Source organism: Papio anubis, chromosome 1 (assembly GCF_008728515.1).
Source record: "Papio anubis isolate 15944 chromosome 1, Panubis1.0, whole genome shotgun sequence".
NCBI lineage: Eukaryota > Metazoa > Chordata > Mammalia > Primates > Cercopithecidae > Papio > Papio anubis.
Window position 1 is genome coordinate 203,111,913 of NC_044976.1, and position 22,830 is coordinate 203,134,742.

The window sequence follows — 22,830 nt, forward strand, 5'->3', positions numbered from 1 at the left end:
GATCCTCCTAAGTTTTCTCCTCTCAGGGAAAGCACTTGGAATCCTCCAGCCACTTCTCTAAGCAGAATTTCCAGACCCATCACCAGCCATGTGCCCCGCATCTGGGTCTGTGCCAGGTCTTTCAGGTTCCTTGTGCTGTGCCCCACCTGAACCATCCAGCACTCTCTTGAAATGGTGGCTGTCTGCTTCTTCAAGGGCCCCATGTCACAGATAGAGCCTGGGAGCTCAATGGCTGGTGGGACAGCTTCAGCTCACTATTAATGCATGTGGTGCCTCTGTCCATCTGAATGTTCACTTTTTTACTTTTTTAGAATTTCCATAAAATACACATAACATAAAATTTAGCATTTTAACCATTTTTAAGTGTACAGTTCTGTGGCATTACGTACATCCACATTGTTATGCAATCATGGCCACCATTTACCTTCAGAACTTTTTTCATTTTGGACAACTGAAATTCCACACCCATTAAACAATTGATTCCCCCTTCTCTTTTCTCCCAGTCCCTGGCAACCACCATTTCACTTTCTGTTTCTATGAATTTGACTACTCTAAGGACCTCATACAAGTGGAATCGCACAATATTCGTCTTTTTGTGAGTGACTTATTTCACTTAGCATAATGTCCTCAAGGTTCATCCAGTGTAGAGCAGGTGTCAGAGTTTCCTTCCTTCTTAAGACTGAATATTGTAGAACTATATGGATGTACCATAATTTTTATCCATTTATCTGTGGATGGACACTTGGGTTGCTTCCATCTTTTACTTATGGTGAATCATGCTGCTGTGAACACGGGTATACACATATCTGTTCAAGTCCCTGCTTCCAATTATTTTGGTTACATACCCACAGGTGGAATTGAAATTGCTAACCTTTTGTGCTTGTTGCTGATTGATGGGATTTTCCCAACCCTGTATTTGTGAATTTCACTTTTTGAGCCCACGTTCCTATAGAACCACTGTCTCTACAAATTGTTTGCATCATCTCAACCTGTTGAGCTCATGAAGCCCATTGATGCTCAAGTATCATACAACACAGTAGTGATCATTTACATCATTAGCTCTACATCCGATTAACTTGCAAGACTCTGTGCCAAGCTCAAAGTTTGTTTCTCAGAAAGCATGGTCACCAGTTCACAAATTATGTCGGTTAGAGGGAACACTGATGCAGGAAGCAGAAAGGAGCCATGGCCTCTTCCCCCACTCTCTTCACTCCCCTACTCCTACTCTCCTTGTTCCCCTCTTTTGTATCTCTGCAGTCTTCTCTGAGTTTTCTTCCATATCCCATTCTCTTCTAAAACATGCTTGGAGATAGCGTGTGGCATGCTAGGTGGGGGTGAGTCAGCAGAAATGTCAGCCTGTATGGTACCTTTAATCTGTGTTGGGAGGTCCACAGAGAAGTAGCTAGTCAGCAGTGAGGTACACATAAATCATGTGGGGTAAAGATTTCAAACTTTAGAAGAAAAAAATCTAACATTTCTGAGATTGCTAACTTCTTTGAAGACAGGAGCATCTGTCTAGGGCAGTGGCCCAGGACGAGGAAGGCAGGCAGCCAACCTGTATTATCGGGATTCCCCTCAACTCAGAGAGCCAGAACCACCGAAGTCTTTGCATTTCCCAGCCCCACATCCAGGCTCCACTCAACCTATGTCGCCCTGCAGGATCGGATCTATGCCCCCATCAGACCATTTCCATGGTATTTCCAGTTTCTACTTGTAGTCTGAGGATCACATGATTTAAAAATATTTGGTATCCTTGGCCTAGTTGTGATGTAGAACTGGAGCAGAGTCTCAGCCAGAGAAGTGAACTATGGAGAAAATGGCAAATTTCTCTGAAGAAAACTTCTAATAATAATTGTTAAAATTCCATGTAGTCAAGATGCATGTTGTTCCAGTTATCTATTATTGTATAACAAGCTAGCCAAAAACTCAGTGGCTTAAGACAGCCATCTGATGATACCTCAGGATTCAGGCAGAGCTCAGCTGGGAGTTCTGTTCCTGGGTAGATAGACAGAGGTAAGATACCCGGTGGCATTCAGCAGGTGGATGCCCTGGTTTGAGAGTTGAAGATGGCTGCACTCATCTATCTGGTGTCTTGGTGAGAATAAGGAAGCTGGGCTCCACTAGGCTGTCAGTTGAAACACCTACATGTGGCCTCGCCAGCATGGCAGCCTCAAGTTAATCAGACATCTTATGTGATGGCTCAGGGCTCCAAGAGAGGAGTGTTGCAGTGAACAAAGTTGGAGGCTGCTGGCCTTTTATCATCTAGCCTTGGAAATTGCCTAGTATCATCTCTGATATGCTCTGTTGGTTGAAGTAGTCACAAGTTTCAAGGATAGGGGACACAAACCCTACCTTTTGGTGAGGGACTGTCAAAGAATTTGCAACCATATTTCAAAGCTGCCATATACATGTATGTATATTTGAGTGTGATTATATAACCACACCTACACCTGCAGTTCATCACAAGTACCCCACACAATCTGGCATTCAAAGGGTTGTATGGCTTGGGAAGAGGAACTCACATCCTGTGGGGGCATCAGACGTTTCATGAGTGAGCCAGGTCCTGAAGGATATAAACTATGTTACAGATGAAGATGGAGGAGGAACTGTCCAAGCAGCAGGAATCAGGTGAGCAGAGACATAGGGTGAAAAATGCTCATGAGAGGCAGGAGGAGAATTCTGAGGGTCTGCTACATCAGGGGGTAGCCTCAGGAATGAAGAGGTCTTTGAACAGGGCAAATAGGCAAAGATCAAGAATAGGATAGGGCAAGCAAGGGTTACAGAGCAGGACAGGGAAAGGCATTGTAGGATGGAGACTTGAGGGAGAAGGAGGAATCCAAGTCCTAAAAGAGTAGGGCCCTTGCTGATGGGGGAGGGTTCCCAGAGGCGGAAGGACTGTGAGTGGTGAGTGCTTCCTTTCACCTTGAAAATAAGGAGGTGCATTTTTCCTTGGGGGTAAGAGCAAAAGGAAGAAATGGATTAGTGATGAGTAAATTCTGAAGTACAGAGAAGTAAAGTGGAGGGCTGGCTTCAATCTTTTGAGTAATGTAGGAGGTAAGGCTATTGACTAAAAGTGAAAAATCACTGATACATATGTTAGACATGTGCATGAGTTTCTATGAAAATACAAAATATGACTTGTTTAGAGAACTTCAGTAAAGTAGACAAATGTTCAGGTAGGTGTTGGAATGATTAATTGTACAATTCAGTTTGTTTGCTTTAAATGTTTTTCCTGATTACAAAAATAATATATATCCACTGTAGAAAATTTGAAAAATACTAAAAGGTACAAGAAAGGAAAGTCGTCTATATACTCCACTATTACCCAAAGACAACTGCCAGGAATTAGGTTTTTAACTAGGAATTAGTTGATTAATAATGCAGATGTCGTTTTATTTTGTAACAAAATACAAATATTTTACATATCTGAGACTCTACACAGTTTTGCTTCAATAGTCTTTAGACACATCTTTAATGTGTTTAATGTCTATGTGGTATCCATGCTGTAGAGATGACGTAACTTATTTAACCATTCTCTATTTTGGAATATTTAGATTGTTCTGAGTCTTCATTATTTCATCTCTACCGTGTGTGTGTGTGTGTGTGTGTGTCTCACATGTGTATGCACTATGTTATACAACTACATGCATGTATATATAGATATCGTCTATGAACAGTCTTTGTAAGTAAGTGTCTCTCTGTTTTTTCTTAGGACATATCGCTGAATCAGAACAAATAAACACTTTCAAGGTTCTTGAGACGTATTGCTAAACTGCCTTTCCAGAAAGGGTGTACCAGTTTTATGTTCATCCACAATCAGGCAGCTCGCCGACCCTTGTCCACATTTTTGTCACTTTAAAAAGAAGTGACACTTGGGAAAGCTCAGTTTCTTCTGGTAGTTGACACATTTGGGATGTTTTTTCACCATAAAACCTAAGGTCACGTTTTAGAAAATTTGAACTCAGAAATAGGACTTCTCTGAGACTCTCCTTTTCCCTCAAGTCCTCTTCGTGAGGGGGATGGGTGGGAGAGAGGAGACTGATTCAAGGTGCCTTCCAACTCCGAGGTTCTGGTATTTTCACCATCATTACTGGCACCAGATCGCTCAATCCTTAGGCCAATAAGACAAAGAAGGAAAGTATTTCAGCACTTGCTGTTTTGTAATAGTGGCTTCGATTAGGAGAAAATAAGTGGGAAACAGGAGTAGCTCGGACAGGGGCTTGGACTGGCAGCGCATTGCCCAAAAGCGGCCCCCACTACACGCGCGCGATCTCTCTCTCTCTCTCTCTCTCACACACACACACACACACACACACACACACACACACACCGCGCGCTCTCCGCTCGAGGTTGGCTCCCGGACCCAAGGAGGGAGGGAGCGGGAGGAGGTGGTGGCGGTCGGGTCGGGGTCTGGGCGCCACGAAGCGCCCGCCCCACCTCTGGAAAACGCGCCGTGGGCGGTGCGTCCCGAGCTCCGGCGGCCCAGCCCTGGCGCTCTGGCCAAGTTTGCGCGCGGTCTCCGCTGACTCTCGGGTTACCTGAGCCGGCAACCACGTCAGCGCCACATCATCTGGGCTTTTTATATTGCAAGGAAACAGGAAAAGAAGGAAGAAAAACATCTCCCGAGAAAGCCAATGTCAGGAGACAAGCGCTCTGGAGGAGCAGGGCCGGCAGGCCTGAGGAGCGGGCGGCGGGAGGCAGAGCCAGGAAGGCCAGGCAGGGGCAGGAGGCGAGGGGCAGCAGGGCAGGGAGGGGGCGGTGGGCCCGCTTGCCCTCCCGGCCAGTCTGCAGCGGTGGCGGGCTGGCGGCGGCGGCGGCGGCGGCGGTGGAGAAGATGCTGCAGTCCCTGGCGGGCAGCTCGTGCGTGCGCCTGGTGGAGCGGCACCGCTCGGCCTGGTGCCTCGGCTTCCTGGTGCTCGGCTACCTGCTGTACCTGGTCTTCGGCGCCGTGGTCTTCTCCTCAGTGGAGCTGCCCTACGAGGACCTGCTGCGCCAGGAGCTGCGCAAGCTGAAGCGGCGCTTCTTGGAGGAGCACGAGTGCCTGTCCGAGCAGCAGCTCGAGCAGTTCCTGGGCCGGGTGCTGGAGGCCAGCAACTACGGCGTGTCGGTGCTCAGCAACGCCTCGGGCAACTGGAACTGGGACTTCACCTCCGCGCTCTTCTTCGCCAGCACCGTGCTCTCCACCACAGGTAGGGTATCCTGCGCGCCCCCTGGCCACCTCGCCCACACCTCACACACCCCGGCCCTGGCGCCCCAGGCCCCTCTGACCCTCCCAATCCACCCCCCACCTTTCGCCATCTCGGCGCCTCCAACCCGCCTCCCCTCACTGTGCTCTCGACCCTCCGACCTTCCCCTTTCATCTCGGCGCCCCCGGCCCCTGCCGCGGTGACTCGGGGAGGGCAAGCCCTGCGGAGCCGGAAGCCAGAGAGGTGGCTCCAGACGTGGCTTGGTTGTTGCAGTACGTAACTCTGGGGAAGTGGTCCCTAACTCCGGCCTGGGTGGCTGCAGGTGCTTCCTCCGCTTGAGTTCTTTTTTCGCAGTCCCCTAAGCCAAACGGTCGGGTTGGAATGTGTAGCAGCACCTGGCCGCCGGGCAGCAAGGCAGCGGGATGATGGAACTCACCACCTTCCTCCTCACCCCATCCCAGAGGCCGAGTGTGCAGTCTAGTAATAATACCTTCTAAAGGGTCACCTTCCTGAGTCTGCCGTCCTTTTGGACCGTGCACAGATATTCCAGCTCTTTTGTACCTTAGAGGCAGTTTTGGGGGTAGCCGAGTGACATCACACTGCTCTTCCCAGGTGACCTCTGGGCGGACAGGCCGATCCGGTTTCTTTTCAGAGTAGGAGGAAGGGTGAGGGAGAGTAAAGGAACCATAGGATTGCCTAAGATCTGACTAAATGGGGGCACCCTGATTCAGCAGTTCCTTCAACTTGAGGTGTGCGAGGCTTCTCATAAACTTTAAAGCGCCACGTCCCCGCACGACTCACCCGCGGGGCGCCCGGCCATGGAGGAGCGTCCTCTGGAGAAGGATGAGGCCGGGCGCATGCCCCAGGGCTCGGTCACTGTGCCAGATTAGATGAATGAAGGCCGAATTTTCCCAGCCGGACCTAGTAAGGCGCATACCCTGAGTGGAGATATCATTTGGTATTTGGACAGTGGGAGGAATCTCAAAGAGCGTTCAGCACAGTCCCTTCTTTTGATCTATGAGATCCAATCTTTGAAACAATCCATCTCGTCATGCACAAGGTCACACACTTCCTGCTTACCAGTGTCGTCCTGGAACCTGGGCCTTGTGGTTTCTCTGCCAGGAACACTTTGTAACCCCCTACCCTCAACGTTTACAGGTGAATCACGTCCCTTTGTGTGACTCCCAACTCTTCTTTCCTCCCCACCCCCTCTCCACCATCCAAATTATTGTGTATAATTCCCTTTGGGCTATATCTTGTTGATTGTCTTGGTAATGACTTGGTAATGAGTAATAATACACTATTCATGTAGCTCACATGAAACAATTATTCAGAGGTCTGGGGTGAGTTAGTAAACCGATGTAAATCTACCCTGAAATAAACAGAAGTGGAATTCTAGCTTGTATTGTGAGATCTGAAAAACTGTGTTAAATGTAGCGCTCGACAAGACAGACCTGTTATCTCACTTTCCAAAGAATGCCTTTTCCCTTGCCAATGCAATTTAATTTTTCTTTCGGTAACTCTGCCTCCATTGTCTTTACCTAGCTCTCTGTTCTTCAGATCATTTAGAAGTCACCATGCCTTTCCTTTGGAGTGTATTTGTGCTATATTAAGAGTCATTCATTCTTCCCAGAAGTAAGTGTTTCCACGGGGCTACAGAGTTTACAACTGGGTCACAATGTTGGGTAAACATTTCAAAGGATGATTATAGTGTGTGGTGTTTTCTTACTAATGATATTGTGAGGATGGAACAAGAATAAGAACAGTTTCGAGGAAAAAGCTTTTGCTTTTTTCTGGGTGGGATTTTTCATGACTCATGTATAGTCTTAACATCGTATTGCCTAAGTAAATACTAAAAATTGTTTATAATCTTGTATGGATGAGATATTCTACCCAGGAGAGAATTAGAAAACGTAGTTTCTGTTTAAGGAAGGGGTGGGGTGGGAATAGACGTCTTATTATTGGTGTTCAGATTGCTTTGTAGTTCCTAAGAAAGTCTGTATTCATGCAAAACAAGTGTTCGTTTAGGAAATCAGTGCAAGGGGCATTTAAGGATAAACTAAATGAAAAAGGTGCCTCTTGGTTTGTAAAGTTAGCAGATCAATGAATTCTTGCTAGATGAATACAACTATTCTAAATAAAAAATACTGTTCTCTTGGCTTTGTACTGTCCCATTATCTGACACATTTGATATTTCTTAAGGTTTCAAAATTATAATTACCCATTATTTGATTCATTGGGTGTTTTTTAAAGTCTTCAAATTATCATAGGTGCCCTGGCCATGAATCTTATAATGGGTGAGAAATCTTTTCTCCCCTATAAGGGGAAATAAAGAGATGTTAAATTGTTTACTGGAAACAAACAATATTTTAAATTGCTTGCTGGAAACAGACAATTTTTTAGAGTAAAGCTGGTGTGCTTCATTACTAGGAAAATATTTTCTGGAAAAGCGCCAACGAAATAAAATGAATTGCAATCCCTTTTCTTTTTCTGGGTGGGTGTTAGACATGTTGTGCTTTTCTTTTCTTTTCTTTTCTTAACACTTCTAGTTCTTTTGATGGCAACTCACTGAAATAATTGTTACCCAATTAATCAGTACAGTCAATCTTTGACTTATCCAGAATGCTAACAATGAGCATTATGAAGATGCTGTTATTGGTAGTCATCATTGTAACACAGGCCCATGAGTGCATTTATGTCAGAATCTTCTCACCCCAGAATGTACTGACTTCCATTTCTGGAAGGAACTGAGTAAAGTCTTCATGGTCTATTTGGAAGAAGGCTTACGTTGGTAATTCAGCAATATTCTTCTCATTCTGGGCTTTGCCAAAGACTCTGAATTATTTCTAGCAAACAATTTAACATCTCTTTATTTCCCTTTGTAGGGAAGAAAAGATTTCTCACTCATCGTAAGGTTCATGGCCGGGGGAACTTATAATAAAATACAAATTAACAGGATGAAAGCACACACATTTAGTTAATGTAAGTTTTAGATGACATAGACGCCTTTAGAAATGAAGACCCAAAGAAACAGGGAAGCTTATGTATTTTTAGGGACAGTTGTGTAGGTGAATGCTTGAAGAACAAAAGGATATGATCTGGCTGAGCACAGTGGCTCACACAGGTACTCCCAGCATTTTGAGAGGCCAAGGCAGGAGGATTGCTCGAGCTCAGGAGTTCAAGACTGCAGTGAGCTGTAATTGCACCATTGCACTCTAGCCTGGGCAATAAGAGTGAGACTTTGTTTAAAAAATTAGCCCAGAATGATGGCGTGTGCCTGTAGTCCCAGCTACTTAGAAGGCTGAGGCAGAAGGATTGCTTGAGCCCAGGAGTTTGAGGCTGCAGTGAGCTGTGATTGAGCCACTGTGCTCCAGCCTGGGGAACAGAACAAGAGTCTGTCTTGGAGGAGAAAAAAAAAAAAAAAAGGAAGATATGATCTAAAAAGCTAATAAACTGGAGGAATTTAGTAAGGTTTATTTGTTCAGATTTTCCTTGGCATCTCTGTGTCTTCAAGGATAGGGTATTCCTTTTCTCAAGGTATAGACCCTTGTAATGAGGGTCTTCTTCAAAGGAAAGGTAGAGCTTTAAGGGAGAAGGTTGAGAGGAAGGTGAGAATGACCTTCTTGCTTCTGCTGTTTTCTCAAATGCTGAGGTGCCCTGTTCGGGGGTCACATGCCCTGAACTCCATCACCCTTCATTCTAAAAGATACAGCAACGTCTGCATAGGAATCACATGAGAACGAGGGAAAGAGTGCAATACAGTTTTGAGCTTTTCCGAAAGAAGAGTTGTATACCAAAAAAAAAAAAAAAAAAAAAGGAGGTATTATAGACTGCAGAATTTCCCACAGAACTTTTATACTGTGGGGGTTTTTTTTTTCTTTTTTCAAGGATTGAGAAAATACTGTCCAGGTGGTATCTGGGGAGTAAGAAATAATTATTAAACTTTGGTAACCGTCTAAAACGTTGGACAGTGTCATTCATCCTTAAGAACAACTTGTGATGTTGATTTACTAAAGTTTACTTCTTTATTCATTCCCCAAAGCAAGGCCATGTTGTGACAACTGTTTGGTAAAAATACAGTTTTTGGCCGGCGCGGTGGCTCACACCTGTAATCCCAGCACTTTCGGAGGCTGAGGCGGGCAGATCACGAGGTCAAGAGATGGAGACCATCCTGGCCAACATGGTCTCTATTGAAATTACAAAAATTAGCTGGGCGTGGTGGTACATGCCAGTAGTCCCAGCTACTCAGGAGGCTGAAGGAGGATAATGGCTTGAACCCGGGAGGCGGAGGTTGCAGTGAGCCGACATCGCACCACTGTACTCCAGCTTGACAACAGAGCAAGACTTCATCTTAAAAAAAAAAAAGAAGTACAATTTTTGTATTCATGCAGTATACAAACTTTTAGTACCTTTTGCTGCTTTGTAAATATGGGATCCACATGACAGCTCAGTTCCTGTTCCTTTTTACTTTTGGAGATATAGTCTTGCTCTCTCACTCTGTCTGGAATGCAGTGGCACCATCATGGGTCACTTCAGCCTCTAACTCCCAGGCTCAGTTGATCCTCCCACTTCAGCCTCCTGAGGAGCTGGGACTACAGGTGCGCACCACCGCACCTGGCCAATTTTTTAATTTTTCTTTAGAGAGGGTGGTCTTGCTTTGTTGCCTGGGTTGGTCTCAAACTTGTTGCCTTAAGCCATCTCCCACCTCAGCCTCTCAAAGTGTGGGATTACAGGCATGAGCCACCACGCCTGGCCCCTGTTCCTGTCATTGGTAGCCCTGGTGCCTTTAGTCAGGACAATGCTTTATTCCTATTTATGAAGAGATGCATTGAAACTCTATTGAAAGTGTTCAGTAAGTGAACTTAATTGGGCTTGGTGTACAGTGGTTTTTTATTAAGGCGGGTAGGGAGCTACTACAACAGTTTCAAATAAAGTTTTCAAATAAAGAAGATGGGAAGAGGCAATGGGGGATGCTGGACTGATCCTTAGTTTTCAAATTATTTTCAGTAGTACAAATGTGTTACCATCAACAAATATTTGTTGAGTTTTTAGAATAGAATGAAGTGGGCCAGACATGGTGGCTTATGCCTGTAATCCCAGCACTTTGGGAAGCCGAGGCAGGTGGATCATGAGGTTAGGAGTTCAAGACCATCCTGGCCAACATGGTGAAACCCCATCTGTACTAGAAATACCAAAATTAGCTGGGTGTGAGTTCCCTCCAGCTACTCGGGAGGCTGAGGCAGGAGAATTGTTTGAACTCAGGAGGCGGAGGTTGCAGTGAGCCAAGATGACACCACTGCACACCAACCTGGGCAACAGAGCGAGACTCCATCTCGGTGGGGCGGGGGAGGAGAAAGAATAGAACGAAGTAGGTAAACTAGGGCCCCCGGACCTAATCTAGCCCACCATGTGTTTTTGTGCTGCCTGAGCTAAGAATGGCTTTCTATTTTCAAATGATTGAGTCAAAAAAAAAAAGAAAAATAATATTTTCTGACACAGTCAAGTTTTATGAAAATCAAATTTCATTGTCCATAAACACAGTTTTATTGGTGTGCAGCCACACCTGTTTGTTCCTGTATCATTTATGACTGCTTTCCGGCTGAGGTGGCAGAGTTGAATAGTTGAACAGAAACCATGTGGCCACAAAACCTAAAATATTTACTGTCTGACAAAAAAAGTTTGCTGACATGGGCTTCAGAATGATACTTGAAAGGTATGCTAAGAGTGTTCTGAGTATTTCATTTCCTTTTGGGAAACTTTGTATAAGAAGGTTCAGCTTCTCAGACTTCTTTATGCTGTTGTTTTAAGTGGTATGCAACATTGAATAAATTATGTATCACCACCGACCACTTTCAAAACAAATGTTTATTTCAGATGTCACTTACTTACGGTCCAATTTATGTCACTGCTTTTTTTTCCTTTAATGATGACAAGCTACACTTCACATTGTGATTATCTTATCTAAAATGTGCAATAAATACTATATTATCTCTACTATAGAATTTATATAAAATTAAACAAGCAAACTCTGTATCCGCCACAAGAGAGATCCAAAATCCCATATTCTGATGTTTGTGCTCTGTATTCACAGGTCTTGATTTTGAGCCTTCACATTTAATTCTAGAAGTTTAATTATCTGGTTTTCCAGCCTGTAATATAATAGATTACAAAGGGAAAGGCACAGCTATGGGGAAGTATACATGGCAGGTTATAAAAAGATAGTTTAAAAATTACAAACTAAAATTTTATTTTAAAATAACATATTTATTGAACCCTTTATATGTGCCAGGCAATTGGTTATACACATTCTTTTCCATGCATTGCAATAAACTGATGAGATGTAGGTATCATTGCCTTACTTTACAGAGGATGAAACGGAAATTTAGGTTGAACAACTTCTCTACCTAGGTCCCAAAGCTGGAAGTGACTTGGTCTTGATTTGAACGCAGGTATATCTAAGAACCTGAGCTTTGATAAAACATCTGGGCATAGGAGCTTGTTATGGGCCGGATCATCTCCCTCAAGTTCTTATGTCGAAGTTCTAACCTCAATATTTCAAAATGTGACTGTATTTATAGGCAACATCTTTAAGGGGGTGATTAAGTTAAAATGAGGCCACAGTGAGAAGGTGGCCATCTGCAAGCCAAGAGAGAGGCCTCAAAAGAAATGAAGCCTATAGACACATTGATATTGAACATGAAGCCTCCGTAACTTTGAGAAAATAAATTTCTGTTGTTTAAGCCACCTGCTTGTGGTATTTTGTTAAGGCAGCCCTAGCAAACTAATATAGAGGTACATAATAGGTTTTATTTAGTTGCACAAAAACCACGCAAATAGTGGAGGACAAGAGACGAATCTGTAAGTCTTTAGTCTTGCAACAATTTTATATACCCGAATGAGGCATCATGGTTTTAGGGCATAACATAGTAATCAACGTCCTTGAATCATCAAGAAAAATATCTCAGCATGCTTCTACCTAAGAAGGCAGGGAAGTATATAATAAATTCTAGAAACATTTCCACCCAATAATGGTCAAAGAGAACAGATACTTAGTGTTTAAATCTGTGAACTCATACCTGTCTATAAAACATATCAGTTTTTAGTATTTTGAAAGTTTGGATTTTTTTTTTAATTACAAATTTGTTGTTATCTATGCCTATTTTATAGCCCCTGGAAGATACTGCTACTATTATCATTAACTTGGAAGAAATGATCTTTTATGACATAACTGTAAGACCTATCAAGGAGAGAATCTTTGATTGAACCAGTAACCTAATGGGAACTCTGGTGCTTTCAGAACAAGTTGTTTTATGACATTGCTCATTGGACTGTTGCTGTGTGTGAGTGTCATTTTATAGCCCCTGAAAGATACTGCTACTATTATCAATAACTTGGAAGAAATGATGTCTTTGCTTTTATGACATAACCATAAGTCCTATCAAAAACAGAATCTTTGATTGAACCAGTACCCTAATGGGAACTCTGATGCTTTCAGAACAAGTTGTTTTATGACCTTGCTCATTGGACCGTTGCTGTGTGTGAGTGTTTGTTGTCTTTGGAGCATGTGAATTGCCGACCCTCAATTGTTTTGACCCATAAAAATGGCAATTCCACATGGTTCAGCTTACTACAAGGTTGGTTTCAGGGACAGAAATCTCATCTGCCTCAAACACTCTGACATACTCAGAGTTGCACTGTGCTGGGTTTTATTCTCCAAAGACATCTTCCAATTGTATTATTGACAAATCTGTTAAATACTAAGGTGCTGAAGTTCTCCACTGACTGTGTCATGCCCAGGTGGCTTATTCATGGCAGGAGATAAAGGTTGTCCCTTCATTGGAAAGCAGGCAACTTTTGGGGTGTTTTATTGTCTCCCATGATCCTTCTATCTCCTAGACTCAATTTGTACTCCAACTTTCTTTGTTTCTTCTGCATAGATCCCTTATTTTTTGTCCGATCCTCAAAGTTGGTAGTCCACTCTCTGTCAGCAGCATACTGCAAAGTGATGACCCTGATCTGAGGCTGAATGGAGGAAGAGAGAGAATGAGGAGATGGAGGTATAGAGTTTGTGCACCTGAAAGGACTGTGGGATTATCTCCCTAAACTTGAATCAGACCAGAAGGGCTTATCTGTGACTTTCTACTGGTGTCATGTTTGCCTTCTTCAATTTATGAAACAGTTGATTGTTATGTTGACCAGATTAATTGGCTTAGGTTAGACATTGATAGTGTTTTCAATTTCCTGCCATCTGCTTGATCCCAAATCAGAGTCTAACTTTTTGCATTAGCTCCTCTGACTGGGATTGACATACTTTGTGAAATAAAAGCCTGCCCGCTGCTGCCTCTGAGACTCAGGTGTTAGTACCCATGGAAGGGCTTTTAGACAGAAAGCTCCCAGGGGACTCAGAGAGAGTTGGTGAAATCATGGCTGGGGCATTCAGAGGACAGAAAGTCAGGCACAGAGTGTTAAATACAACATGTTCTCACTCATGTGGAAGCTAAAAAGAAAGTTAATCTCAAACAGTTTTTCTAATGTACTAACTTCTGGGATTATCTTTTCAAAAAGAAACAATGGAAGATAACAAAAACAAATGGAAATGGTTAGCAAGAAAAAAAAAAAGATTGGCTTTATGAAGTAAAAAGTAAACCGAGCATACTAGCATCTGGTAAGGGTACAGAGAGGGGGGATGGGGAGAGATTTGTTACAGGATACGAAACTACAGCTAGATAGGCAGAATAAGTTCTAGTTGTCTATACTACTGTTGAATGACTATAGTTAACAGTAATATATAGTTTCAAGTTGCTAAAAGGAAGATATTAAATGTTCCCAACACAAAGAAATGATAAACATTTGAGATGATGGATATGGTAATTACCCTGATCTGATCACTGTATACTATATGTACTGAGGTATCACTGTGTAAAATTATTATGTGTCAGTTTTAAAAAGAAGAAAGAAACCTTTTGTTTTTTGTTATTGAGATGGAGTCTCACTCTGTCACCCAGGCTGGAGTGCACTGGCGCAATCTCAGCTCACTGCAACCTCCACCTCCCGGGTTCGAGCGATTCTCCTGCCTCAGCCTCCTGCATACCTGGGACCACAGGTGCATGCCTCCACGCCCGGCTAGCTTTTGTATTTTTAGTAGGGACAGGGTTTTGCCATGTTGGCCATGCTGGTCTTGAACTCCTGACCTCAAGTAGTCCACCTCAGCCTCCCAAAGTGCTGGGATTACAGGTGTGAGCCACCGCCCCTGCCAAAAAGCTTTCTTTCAAAAAAAGAAAGTAAACCTAAAACTATTCGAATCAAAAAACGTAACAAAAGCAGGTAGAATGTTTCTAAGGGATTTAGAGAGTAAAACATGTTAGTTTTCATCTCTCTGAGTATGATCAATAGAGTTGGAGTTGGAGTTGGAGTTGGAGGCTCCAGTTGTTATGGTCATCCCTTGTTATGTGGGGGATTCTGTGACCTGAGTTAAGCTATTTACTCAAGTTGATGCCCCAGTCCCCTATTCACTCTGCTTCACTGAAGCCTCTTGGGGCTTATTCGGTCACCGGTTTCATCATTTCATCATTTCATCTGAATAGAGTCTGAAGAGTCTTTAGTGGAATTATGCACTGAGGAGGGAGGTGGCAGAAGTGCCTTATCCCAGCAAAGTGTGCTCCCCAGGACGTGCTGAGCCAGGCACACACAGGACTTGCGGCTACTGAGAAGCAGGTTCTTTTCAGGTTCTGTTGTCCCAGACCCCTTCCTGCTGTTTCTCCACAGCACTTAGCTTTCTACCTGCTGGTTCCCATAACATTTGTCTTCACCTGGCCTCACCTGGCACCTAGTTGCCATGGCACCTGTCTTGGCCTCACTTGGCATCCCTAGCACCCAACAGGTGCTTAAAAGGAGCATCTTAAGGCACATTTCTTCATGTGTCTGAATCTGTGTCCTTTTCTGAAAAATGAAGAAGGTTCTCAAGGTGTTACTTCTACTCAAGAGACCTTAGATATAACTTTATTCTTAGATGAGGAAACAGAGGCCTGCATTGCCAAATGGGTTCTGAAGCTATTCATATAAAAGCAGTGATATCTGAGGGGCCTCATGTGTACTCAGTGCACCACAAAAGGCCCTAAGTGATCTAAAGAGAAGAGAGGCATTCATTCTTCAGTGAGTGTTTGTGGAGCACTTGGGTTGACCAGGTGCTACTACAGGCACTTAGGGATATGGCAGGGAACAAAAAGAAAAATCACTTTTGTCCTCCTGGATGTGTCAGTCTGGGTCGGGGTGGGAGATACAATTGTAGGGGCCAAGAGAAAACTTTTCCTTCACCCTCTGAAAGTTCACTGAAAATCAACTGATAAAAGGCAGATTAATAGGAGAAAAGGCATATACAGTTGCTTGATCATAGTTTATGTGACATGGGAGCCTTCAGAATAAAGACCCAAAAATACAGGGGAAACCATTCACTTTTATGCTTAAGTTCAACAAAGGATAAACAGGTGTGTAAAAAATGTGATTGGACCGAAAGGGAATGATCTAATTCTTCCAAGACTGAGTGGGGAGGCCCAACAAGGCCTATCTAGAATCTTCTCGGTCTCTCTGAGCAGCATTCCTTCCTCCTGGGTGTGGGGCAGCACCCTCTCTGGAATGAGGATTCTTATGACCTACAGTCAAACAAGGTGGGTCATATAATTTCAGTGGCCAGTTTTACATAGAAAGGTGGAGGAGAAGTTAGAGGAGTATTTTTTGGTTTTGTGGCTGGCTTTGGGGAAAACAGTTCTGGTTTCTAGGATCCACCTTGGGGAAGAGGTATTCCAGAATTTATGGCTAGCCTTGGGGGAGGATGAGGGGTGAGAGATAGGAGGGCAGGAGAAGATCAGAGAAAAATTTTTGCCTCTGGGACCTTCATTTTGGGTTATCATTTTCTGAGCTCCAGCATGAACAAGGAGATAACTAAGGGAAATGCCCAGGGTGTTAGGTGGTGATAGGTGCTCGGGAGCAACACAGCAGAGCAAAGGAGATGGGGAGTGTGTGATTAGTCTGTGGTGAAGGAGGCGGAGTCCAGGATTGCAGTCTTCCATAAAGTTGTCCGTGAAGGCCTTACCTAGAAGATGGCACTTACATAAAGAGTTAGAGGAGGCGGGGAGTGCATTATGCAGTTTTCTGGGAAGCTGTGTTCTAGAACAAAGGCTCTTATTGGAGGTGCAGCTAGAAAGTGACTGTGGCTGGAGCTGAGTAAGAGGGGAGTGATGAGGTCAGGAAGAAGGGGAGGGGGCAGATGTTGTAGGATGTCCCAGGCCACTGCAAAGCATCTGGCTTTTATCTGAGCTAGGGGAAAAGCACCAGGAGATTTTGAGCAAAGGGTTGACACAATCTGACTGACTCTTCCAATGTGTTCACTCTGGCTGGTGTAGGAGGGCAAGGCTGAGGCTGAGACGTAAAAGGAGGCTCTTCCGATGACCCAGGGGGTCATTGGACCACCGATGCCTGTTGGTGGCTGAGAAAAGTGGTAATGAGAAGTGGTCAGATTCTGGATTCATATTGTTGGCCAAACCATCTGGCTTTGCTGATAGATTGGATGTGAGGGGTAAAAAAATGAAGAGTGAAGAATGACCCCAGGGTTTCTGGCCTGAGCCTCTGGCAATGTGGTTCTTCTTTATAGACCAAAGGAAGGCCATGGAAGGAGAAGGTACTGGATAAAGAATCTGGAGCAGGGTCCGGAACCTGCTGAACTTGAGATCCCTTTTGGGTGTCCAGGAGGATCTATCTACATGAGGCACACAGTAAACCCTAATGGGGCATGATGAGGGCCACACTTGGAGTGTAGGTGACAGTGCCTTCTGTTGGTACAGCATGCCATGGTGTCATGCTGGATCACACACATCGATTAACTCACTGCAGAGGCTGAAGAAGGCTTTTGGGGGTGATATCTGATTTTGACCTTGAAGGAGAAATAGAATGTTAGTAAGTAGAAAAGAAAGAAGAAGTTATTCAGATTGAGAATGTGAATTCCCCGGGCTGATCTGCCATTTAATGAATACATTTAACAACAGTGTTAAATACTTCCAGGCTAAGAAAGAGTACCTAAACTGTAATATTGTTTTCTAATTTAATATTACAAAAGGTTGCTTGGGAAACTGAAAAAGAAAAAGCCCCCAAAAGAAGTATTTGCTTCACATTTTCTTAAAATTAACAGTATGATATTTAGTATTTGATATAATAGTTTAATAAAAATTATATTTTATGTAATTCAAAGAATAAATAAATATCACTTTTAAGGAGTAGCTAATATTAAATAAAGGCACCAAAGAATGAATCTAGGTGGTTTCTGTTTTTAGGAAGTAAGTAAGTAAAACATGATTTTTTTTTCCACAAACAATCTAAACATTATGGGAGTATGTCAGGTTCAAATAAACACATTAACGATTTTGACAGTTTGTAATGATGGGAGGATTTTCATGTGACTCTCAGAAAAACACCTGAGTGATTTGCGTTTTTACTGCATTGTTGCTTTACTGTTTGAAATGTTCCCATGAGTATAACAGGGCTGGCTCCGTGCTCATTATTGGTCATCTAAACATCTTCTTTTTTTCCCTCAAATACTGTATTTTTTAAGAAGTCACAGCTTATAAATAACAAGAAGAAAAATAAGGTGTTTTAAACTAGAATTGAAAGGTTGAAACATGGTAGGAACTAACATTCTTCAAATGTTTGAACACGGGTTACCAAGGCACTTAATTATTTAAAGACCATGGTTAGATGGATTAAGTTAATTAAAGAACCTGGAGAGCCTGTTCCGCAGCTGCCTACGTGTCAGACTGACTCAGAAATTCTGACTCAGAAATTCTGAGTAGCAAAGCGCCCACGTCGCTACCTACCTGCCACCCAGTGCTCTGACACGAGCCATCTCAGAAAAACAGTCTGTCGCCCACGAGCCAGTTCCAGCAGATGCACCTCGCAGTGGGAGGGTGGGCGGGTGCGGATGAGCTGAGCCGTTTCGCACCCCCAAACAGCAGGGAAGAGTGCTGCTGTGTGGATCCACAATCTGTCATCCACTGCTACTCCCATCTCACCCTCCCCTCCACCGCAGAGCAGCTGATGTTTGAAAATCCAACCAACCCAGATGGGAGAAAGAAAAAAACCTAAAATTTTAAGAAAGTTGGGGAGCACAAAAAAGCAAATTTCTGTTAGTAATTGATGGGACATGACTTAAAGCGATATTTGCTCTTTCAGCAACTCTGGAGGAACACCTGTTATTTGTAATCTGAATGAGGCTAAAAAGACATGTTTGGCACCTGAACTTGCCTGTCTAGATTTTCTCTTTTGCTTCACTCAGAACTATGTTTTGTGTGTTGACTTGTGTCAGTCATCTATACTCAGATGTCTGGGCTGTGTTGCATTGACCCAGTGACGATGGAGTGTGTGTGTCCTTGGAATTTGTTCTGTCTGTCTTCAGTGTCCCGGTCTCTACACAAACCCAGCTAAGGGCAGTGCCATTTCACGGGAGCATTTCCTCATAACCATCACTGGCTTGGGGAATGGAGCTGGCAAATCAAATTGTCATCAGTGATATCACACTGAATTAATACTATTGAAAAGCCCAACCCTCGAAGATGGAACAGTAGGTATTGCAGAATCCAAAAGAGGGAAGGGCGGAAGGAGGGCCAGGGTCGAGAAACTACCCATCAGGTCCTATGTTAACTATTTGAGTGGTGAGTTCATGAGAAGCCCAGACCTCACCATAATGCAACATACCCAAGTAACACACCTGCACACGTACCCCCGAACCTAAAGTACAAAAGAATTTTAAAAATTTAAAAAGTTGGCTAGATATGGTGGTTCATGCCTGTAATCCTAGCACTTTGGGAGGCCAAGGCGGGCAGATCACCTGAGCTCAGGAGTTAGAGACCAGTCTAACCAACATGGTGAAACCCCCATCTCTACTAAAATTCAAAAATTAGCTAGGCGTGATGGTGGGTGCCTGTAATCCCAGCTACTCGGGAGGCTGAGGCAGAGAATCGCTTGAATTTGGGAGGCGGAGTTTGCAATGAGCTGAGATTGCACCATTGCACTCCAGCCTGGGCAACAGAGCAAGACTCTGTCTCAAAAATAATAATAATAATAAATTTTAAAAGCCCAAACTAATGTAGTGAAAAGTGAGAATCATGAATTTATTTTTAGGAAAAATGTTTATGTTCAGAGATACTAAATGACCTTACACAGACTGAAGTGAATGTGTAGATTGGAAGTGTGAAAGCATTGAACTGGGGATTGGTGGCCTGGGTTCTCTTCAGACAAAAATTCATTGTGAATTTCTGCAGATTTCAGTTGCTTCATCTATACAATGAAAAGGCTAAGTAAGACCCCCTTCTAGCTCTAACATTCTATGATCTTAGGTCTTTGGAGTATTTACTGAGTACATCCCAACATGTGGGGGATGCATTAAAAAATACTGTAAAGGGATAATCACTGAAATAAAAAAGCCCACAGCCGGCTGGGGAGACTCGACTGAAATGTGAAAGTCCCAGAAAGCTGCATAGGGTGTGGAGACCTAACTGTTGAATTGTATGGGACCCCTGGTAACATCTGTGGGACTTTTACAAGGAGATGGCTGAAGTGGTCAGGGAAGCTTTATGGAGGAGGTCCATTGAGATAAACAGGCAGCATGGGTAAGGTTAGGTGGAGTGGTGCCGGGGAAGAGGGCTGTTAAGGAAAGAGACATATGCTCAACACACGCATCCAGAAGTGGAACGAAGCCTCGCCTTAGAGACCGTGAGGGTGCCAGCCTCTCAGAGCCGAAGCTCCCTGCTGGCACACAGCAGCGGGTGACAGGCACTGAAGGTGGAGGTGAGACGTGGGAAGCAGATCTGGCACTTGAGTCGGTAGAAAATGGGGAGCCACTGTAGGCTCCTGGTCCTGCACCATGATAAATAGCCTGTCCTGCAGCCTGGCTTAAAACAGGGAAAGCCGGAGTTAGGCAACAGAGTGCCGAGCTTTCTCCATCATTCAAACACAAGCATGGAAGAAGAGATAGCACTGACCAGAGGATCCCCAGGGTGTGTTGCTCTGTAGTCGCAGGGATGAAGGAAAGCCGTGGGCAGAGCTTGTCATGGACAGCTCCTAGGTGGACAGAAATGGAAACTCATTGGTCCTGGGGCATGGCGGGAAGAGGGAGATGGCCCTGGATGGCTGCACCAAGAATTTCACAAGCCAAACCCGACTAGAAAGCCTGGGTGAGTAGCAAAGTTGTTGCTGTATGTAGGAGTGTAAGTTTTTTCTGGGTGTGTATGTGGCAGGGGATATAGAAGGGAACAACCCCAGTTCTGTGTCTCTTCACCTCCCCACACCTGTGTGGGCCAGCCTGACCCCAGACATTGGGTGTTCTTCTGAGAGGTGGGCAATGGGAGCTGGTTCCACCATCTGAATTCTCATGGATTCAGCCATAAAATGATGAGTAAGCTCTCAAGGCTAGAGTACCTGTAGGGTGCTGCTTGTAATTACTGTGTCAGTTAGTTACAAATGGGTACTTCTAAACAGTTTTGAAAGCATTTGAGTAGTCGCTCCAATCGTGTTTATACTGTTAATTGGCTTTAAATAAATTATTTTGTTCAGAGCAAAACCCCAACTTCAGTTCAGTTCCTAAGTCACTGAGTTGTAACTTAACTAAGCTTTAGTTTACTCTCATCTTTAAAAGAAATAGGCATTCTTTGCATTTTGTACAATTCTTTGCATTTTGCACAATTGTTTGCATTTTGCACAATTCTTTGCATTTTGTAATTGTTCAAGGTAACTTCTTAGTACATTGGCCTCAGATTAAGGATGTCTGGCTTCTCTTTAATCTCTTAATATTTTCATTTTTGCTCTAGGGCACCTAATATTACAAGTCCATTCTTGACAAGGAAGTTGGGATGTCAGAACTACTGTATGAAAACTCAGAAATGCTCAGAAGTGGAGACCTTTGATTCTGTTTTCTTCCTCATCAGATAGGATTTTTTTTAACTACACACAGAATCATACTTGCAAAGTCTTCTTCTCCTTCTTGTTACTTTATTTAGAAGCTGTGAACTCAAGAAGTAGGTCCCATATTGAACCTACATGTGTGCAGGTGATTCTTTTAGCCAAAGCACTTCCACACTCACGCCCAAGTCTGGAGATACACAGGTATGTGGAAACGTTTGAAAAGCAAAGCCAGGTTGATGAGACTTTCAATCTCTTAATAACCTGTCATCTAACCTCTGAGGGTCCACTCTGGTAAATGTCAATGTCAGAAATGCTCCCTCCCCAGGTCACGTTGGTCAAGTGCACTCTCAGAGCAGTGAGAGCACCATAGAAACTTGATACATAGCTCATTTGCAGCAAAAGAGAGAGGTAGATATTAGCATTTCCAAAAGAGCTACTTAAAACAATTATAGTAGGTTGAGTATGAGCCCTATAATAATGTCACCTTTACTTCTGTTCTTACATGTTCTGACAAGGAAAAGACCATGCCTCACCTCTGGCTCTCAAAATTGTGCATCATCCACGGTCTATTTTATTTATACCTACGTGGTAATTGCTAACTCAAATAGGCGTGATGGTGACCGATTATTATTGTGTTTCCCTTTGCCACCAGGTGCAGGGTTCTGACAACATCAGGATATGCCCATGAAAGGTTGTCACTCACTGAACCCCTAATTCCTGTTTAACTGTTGGGGAAGAATGAGAATCACTGCCCTGAGACACGGAGTTTAATTAGGCCTGCTTCTTTATGTTTCTCTTTCATGATAGGGTTTTAAGCTCAACGGTTATCAGCTCAAAAGCAAAAAATGTTCATTCTCGTTTGTGTCCTGGTATCTTGAAGAATGTGCAGTAGGTGAGCTCACCGTTAATCTAACTGAATTTCTCCCTGCTTGTAGACATGATGGTTTTGAAAGCAGCCTTCTAAGAGTACACTAAAGTTACCCTCACTCATCATCTCTACTCTGCAAGTCTAAAAAGGTGGCGTGTGTCAGGGTACACAGTGAGACCATTCATTTATTTTCAAGTGTTTCCATTCTCCACTCATTTGCTCATCTGTGCAGTGAGGCTCAGCTAGAATTTAGCTGTGTGTTCCTAAAGAAATGTGCTCACTCTTTTCACACATTAGCCTTGTTCCTATGTAATGCTGGATCTCATTACATGCTGATAGATTCTGCTTTTTTTCTAAGCAAGTAATTCTCCTTTTCCCATTAAATGCAGAGGTAGGGGGAGGTGTTTCATCCAGAAATGTCCCTGACTGAGACTGACTTCTAGGTTGGTCCTCTTTGGCTCGATCAGAGGGAACCACTGCATTAGGCTTGACAGAGGTCTCATAGTTCAACCTGGCTGTGGCCCTGCAAGTCAGTTGGACAGCAGTTGCCCAAGATGCCATGACAAAATTTACCCATCCTGTCCCCTGTTCCACATGCGTGCTGCTGTGCTTATTGGAACAGGAAAACATTGCGTTGTCTTCTGCTAAGTGGGAATAGGACATTTGGCTAAAAGGCTTCTTAGCATGGGCTAATATGTGCTCTGTCCACTCAGCTCAGGGAGCTCTCTCATTTTATTCCCACAGGCTGCTGCTTAAGTTAATGATTTCTTTGATGACAGGTTCTGCATGAATTCACTTTAACATCGTTGCCCTGTTTTCTACTCTTTTTTT

At 43.7% G+C, this 22,830-nt stretch overlaps 1 protein-coding gene across 1 annotated transcript in view; it reads left to right on the top strand.

The window, feature by feature from the left end:
- Positions 1–4,309: 4,309 nt before the first annotated feature.
- The window catches only part of KCNK1 (potassium two pore domain channel subfamily K member 1), a 53,239-nt gene continuing 34,718 nt past the window's right edge, over positions 4,310–22,830 (top strand). The window contains exon 1 of the mRNA XM_003893752.5: positions 4,310–5,189. Within this exon, the coding sequence (XP_003893801.3) occupies positions 4,835–5,189 (355 nt within the window). The 5' untranslated portion in view covers positions 4,310–4,834. The remainder of the gene's footprint in view (positions 5,190–22,830) is intronic.